The sequence below is a fragment of the Nicotiana tabacum genome, chromosome 4 (assembly GCF_000715075.1).
Source record: "Nicotiana tabacum cultivar K326 chromosome 4, ASM71507v2, whole genome shotgun sequence".
Lineage (NCBI taxonomy): Eukaryota > Viridiplantae > Streptophyta > Magnoliopsida > Solanales > Solanaceae > Nicotiana > Nicotiana tabacum.
The window spans coordinates 103,755,733-103,761,505 of NC_134083.1; the positions used below are offsets into that span (position 1 = coordinate 103,755,733).

At 37.1% G+C, this 5,773-nt stretch overlaps 1 protein-coding gene across 1 annotated transcript; it reads right to left on the reverse strand.

Annotated features, from left to right (window-relative positions):
• Positions 1–3,758: 3,758 nt before the first annotated feature.
• On the reverse strand, positions 3,759–4,610 carry LOC142180061 (uncharacterized). The gene has a single exon (XM_075250981.1). It carries the CDS (start codon positions 4,608–4,610, stop codon positions 3,759–3,761), a length of 852 nt encoding a protein of 283 aa, XP_075107082.1.
• Positions 4,611–5,773: the final 1,163 nt, after the last annotated feature.

A 5,773-nucleotide genomic window follows, 5' to 3' on the forward strand; every position in this document is an offset into this window, starting at 1 on the left:
GCAGCTGTCGATCGACGAAACATGTGGTGGAATTGGATGGTCACATCCTTCGATTGGAGAAGTCGGCAACGATGTTTGAAACTAACTATTTGGAATCTCCGGTTTGGGGGACTGACGGTGCGATCTGTGCAAACTGTAACACCCTAAATTTTATAAATAAATTATGTGTATTTAGGTGTTGTTGTTTTTATTGCTAATGTTTTATCACTTTCTTTGTATTTAATTTTTCTACCTTATTTGATTAAAAAAAGGACTTATTATATCTTATTGGATCATTGAAATCTATTTTTGACCAATTTGGGAGATAAACCCTTTATATTAGCAAAATATCTTTCTCTCTCATAAGACATTTTCTTCTTCTTCTTCTTGTTCTTGCCCTTTTATTGGAGAACTCTCAATCCACACAAGTACCATTCTCCCACTACCATCAAAATCATATTTGTTTACATAAAAGTTTTAGTCTTTATCTTTTGAATATGTTGGAATGTTATCTTCAAGAATCAAGATGGGTTAAGCTTATTTGAAACCCTAGGTTTGGATTTGTGGAGAAACTCTCTCAAACTTGTGGTAAGAATCTTGATCAACATATTTTGGTGAAATTATTAAGTTTGTTGTTAGAGAATTTGAGATGTTGAAAGTAAGAGATTTATTCCCGTTTTTAAACTGGGCAGCAGTTAGTACTTTTAGCATAACATTTTCTCTACAACTGAGATTGTAGTGTTTCAAAATTCTATAGAAAGATAAGACATAGATCTACAATTGTTATAAAGACCAAAATTATTAGTTATGCAGTCTACTATGTCAAAAGGGGGCTGAAATACAGTGTAGAGTTGCTGCTAGATATTTAATAAAATAGTTGTGACTTTAGTCCCTCTTTTGATATTCATCATGATTTGGTTTAAACATCTTTAAATTTCAGACCTTAAGTGAGTGTTTATTATGTGTTTAAGGTAAAAGAGATATTCGTTCAAGCTAAGGAGTACACCCTAAGAAAATCGCTCTTTTCTTGTCTTAGAAGATCTTAAATCCCTTGATATCGTTTGAGCTTTAGAAACACTAGAGCTCCAAGGTTTGCACATAAACTTGAGTATTTCTTTCAATTTAATTTGTTGAGATATTGTAAGTGGTTAAGATTTGATGAAATTTTTACCTTACTTTAAATTTGTTGTCACATTGACTTGGTTGCTACTTTACTAGTTTACTTGCTTTGTTGCTTGAGAAAGAATATCTTAAGGCATTTTGATTTATTAGTGATCATTGAGGGTATAATTTTGTAATTGAGTTATGAATATGTTAAAAATCATATGGGTGTCATGTGAAGTATTTTTAAAAGACAATTTAACTCGCCCACATATACGGATTGCTTGAGTATCACTGCATTCTTGTTGGAATTTTGTCCCTCTTGTGATAGTGACTTTGTCACTTTTATTGCCATGCTTTTTGTTTGGATCTTGACCCATCTTGACTTGGATTCACATTTCATCTTAATCATGGACTTTGTCCATTTTGAGTATGGATGGGAAAGTCACTTTCAATGTGGCTCTTGATTCTCTTGATAATTGGGTGACGACCCTACTTGATCTAAGACTCCGGTCCTTCTTGTTACATGATTATGCTTCGATGTAATTGCATGACGCATATGTTGGGCAAATCAACTAATCGGTGGACTTTCTCGGATTATAGTTGGAAATATTCTTGACATTTGAGATTTTGAATAATGGTATTTGAACCGTTTTATGATTTGATATTTAACCCTCTTGAGATGATTGTACCTTCATTAAGTACTTGACGTTGATTTTAATAAGCTCATATCTAGAATTTATTGCTTGTATTCATTCCATAGTTTACCTTTCTTTTATTATGAAATATTAGTTAAGTTTATGTGCCACTAAACTTTATGCTTAGCGATAGTTTGTTACTATCGTAGGTGATGTGCTGGGAGATGCTTTAGGATCTTATTTGAAGTAGACTCTTTGGAAGCTTAGATGAAGATCAAACTTGCATAAGCATATGTATTTTTTTTTTGTAAACTTTTGGAGACTTGTACATGATCCATATGATACACTTAGATATGCATTCTTGAATGATTATTGGGTCATGACACTATTATTTTGGTAGCTTAATCTTGGTGAATGATTTGACTGTTTTGGGGGTGTTTATATCCAAGTCTTGTAATTTATTAAATTTGGTACTTGAATTGAACTTGGGAGATTTCTTTAAGACTTAACTAGATTGTATTTGATTGAGAGTTGGATTTTATGCTTAGTTTGAGTCTTGAATGGTGTATGAAAAAGATATTTTTCTACTAAATATTTGGTAAATTTTAAAGTATTGATTTACTTAAATAGATGTTGCTATTTTTTTTTCATAGTTGTATATTGAAATTTTAAAGAAATTTTTATGAGATTTTTTCTGAGTTGAGATGTCGTATGTTGAAGTTTAGTCATGGGCATATTTATTTTTTTTCTTTTTTTTGCTAGTTTCTTTTGTTAAATGAATGTTTAAATTTATAAGTACTACATTAGTGTTTATAAGTGGTATCCTCCTAGGGGATTACTACACGAAGTGCTCCAGTTGGCAAAGCGAATATTTTGCTATATACGGGGCTCCGATTGGCAAAGCGATCGGTTTGCTATATGCAGGGCTCCGATTGGCAGGGCTAATGGCTTGATATGTACAGGATGCCTCGGTTGGCAAAGGAGACAGTTTGATATATACAAGGCTCCAATTGACGGGGACGACGGCTTGATATGTGCAAAATGCTCCGATTGGTAGAGAAGACGGTTTGATATATACAAGGTGCTTCGATTGCATCTAAGACTTGATTTCGGAATACTTGCAAAGAATTTGAAGTTAGTCCTTAACCATATGAGAAAATTAAAGGAGGGATAGGGGCTCATGAGATTGTAGTGGGTCCATCATCGATCCCGGTGCGCTCTGATATCCTTTGGTTCCTGTCAATCCTGCGCTTAAAGAAAAATTCTTAATAGGGGAGGAGTGTTGATTTGTGTTGATTGTAGACCTGGCCTTGCCCCGGATCTGGAGGGTTATGCCACGAATTTTGATAAGTGGAAGAGTAAAATTTCTAAAAGTATATTTAAAAGAAATCATTTATGTTTAAGCCAAATGCCATTGTTCTGAATTATGACATGTTTAGAAGTTTCTTCTGGCGCGAGTATCATTTCTGCATAGCTCTATCGTATTGATGACGATCTTCTGGATATGCCCCTGATGACGTAGCTTCTTGTTGTTGCGATCACGTCCTAATATAAAAAAATGCATTACAAAGGCTTTTCTAGTGTTATGACCGAACCTTTTTAGTTTGCCTACCTATCCGAGCGAAATTAGGTTTAAACGTAGTTCGAGGATGATGAAATGACTTATGATGTCTGAGCCTGACTTAGGCAGCCTACATATCCAAATGGAATCAAGTCAAAACGTAGTTCGATTACAATAGATGCAAAGCAATAAAAATTTGAGATGATATGGCCGAGTCTGACTCAGATTGCATACGTATCCAAATGGAATCAGGCCAAAATGTAGTTCGATTACAATAAATGACTGAATCCAACATGGATAGCCTACATATTCCTGTCTAAAGAAATCAAGTCGTGGCGTAGTTCCGACTACAGACAAAATGATATTTGTATTTCTATTACAAGAGGGGGTAAGGGAGACTGGACCCTACGTGGGTTGCCTACATATCCCCCCATAGGAAGTCAGGTCAGACGTACAACAAAACCCTAACTCTATTATTTTCAAATGTAGTATCTCTTGAATGCGTCTAAATTGATGGGCTTCGTGCTGACTCTGCCATCCATTTCTACTAGGATTAGTGCACCTACTAACAATACTCGATGCGCCATATAAGGACCTTGCCAATTCAGTGTGAATTTTCCCTTGGCCTCTTCTTGATGGTGGGATGTCTTCCTCAAAACCAATTGCCCCGGTGTGAACTGCCGAGGTTTCACTTTTCTATTGAATGCGTTGGCCATCCTATTTTGATACAGATAACTATAACACATCGCGCTCATTCTCTTTTCATCAATGAGCATTAGTTGTTCTTGCCTAACATGTATCCATTTTGCATCATCTAGCCTGTCTTCCTGGATAACTCTCAAATATGGTATCTCGACCTCTGCAGGTATCACAACTTCTGTGCCATTTACCAACATGTATGGAGTTGCGCTAGTAGATGTTCTCATAGTAGTGTGGTAACCCCATAAGTCAAAGGATAGTTTCTCGTGCCACTGCATGTGATTGTCCACTATATTCCTTAAGATCCTCTTGATGATTTTGTTGGCTGCTTCAACTGTTCCATTCATTTGTGGCCTATAGGATGTGGAGTTATGGTGGATGATTCTAAATTTCTTGCAAATATCCCCCATGGGATCGATATTGAGATTGGCTGCATTGTCAGTTATGATTGACTCTAAAATCCCAAATCGACAGACTATGTTATTACGGATGAAATCTGCCACTACCTCTTTGTGACAGCCTTGTGTGTAAAAGCTTTGACCCATTCGGTGAAGTAGTTCATATCTACCAAGTTGAAAAGATTCCTGTTTGATGCGGCGGGTTCTATAAGTCCAATCACATCCATGCCCCATGCGGCAAACGGCCAAGTAGAACCCATTATGTTTAACTCATTCGGTGGAACTCAGATGAAATCTCCGTGAATCTGACAGTGGTGACACTTCTACACGTAGCACATTCTATCATATTCCATGGTAATACAAAAGTATCCGGCCGTCAAGATCTTCCCGGCTAGGGTGAAACCATTCATGTAAGGCCCGCATGTTCTTGAATGTATCTCTTCCAATAATCTTGTTGCTTCAGCACCATCCACATACCATAACAGACCCAAATCTAGGGTCCTCATGTACATGACTTTCCCATTAAGGAAATATTTATTTGCTAGTCTTCAGACTGTTAGTGGTAGTTTCTAGGTATCCTCTTACTTTGAGGAGCCTTTTGATGTCGGGGTACCAAGGCTTACCATGTAGTTCTTAATATACATGGAAATAATATGCATGTTGATCTCGAACCTCTATCTCGATGTGGTCGATGTAATTCTTGTCTGGATGCTGGATCATAGATGACAAAGTTGAGATAGTGTTAGAGAACTCTTTTTGGATTCTAGGAACATGCTTGAACTCGATCTTGGTGAACTTCTTACCCAACTCCTTTACACAGTGCAAGTATGGAAGGATCTTGACAATTTTGGTGGTCCTTTTGCCCTGAACTTGGTGTATCAGCAAATTAGAATCTCCTATGAACTAAAGTTCCTTGATGTTCATGTCGACTGCCATCCTCATCCCGATGATGCATGCCTCATATTCCACTATATTATTTGAGTAGGGGAACCTTATCTTAGCTGATGCCAGATAATGCTGTCCAGACTCAAAAATTAGGATTGCCCCAATTCCTACACATTTGAAATTTGCCGCTCCATCGAAAAACATCCTCCACCCTGGATATGACTCTAAAATGTCCTCCCTTGAGAAAAATACTTCTTCATCTGGGAAATATGTGGTAAGTGGCCACCGGGTTTTCTGCAAGATGATCGGCCAATTCTTGTCTTTTGATAGCTTTCTGCATCACGCACACAATATCAAACTCACTGAGAAGAATCTGGCATTTGGCCAACTTTCCTACAGGCACCGACTTCTAGAAGATGTACTTGAGCGGGTCAAGTCGGGATATCAAATATCTGGTATATGCTGCTAGATAGTGCCTTAACTTCTAAGCGATCCAGGTCAAAGAGCAGTAG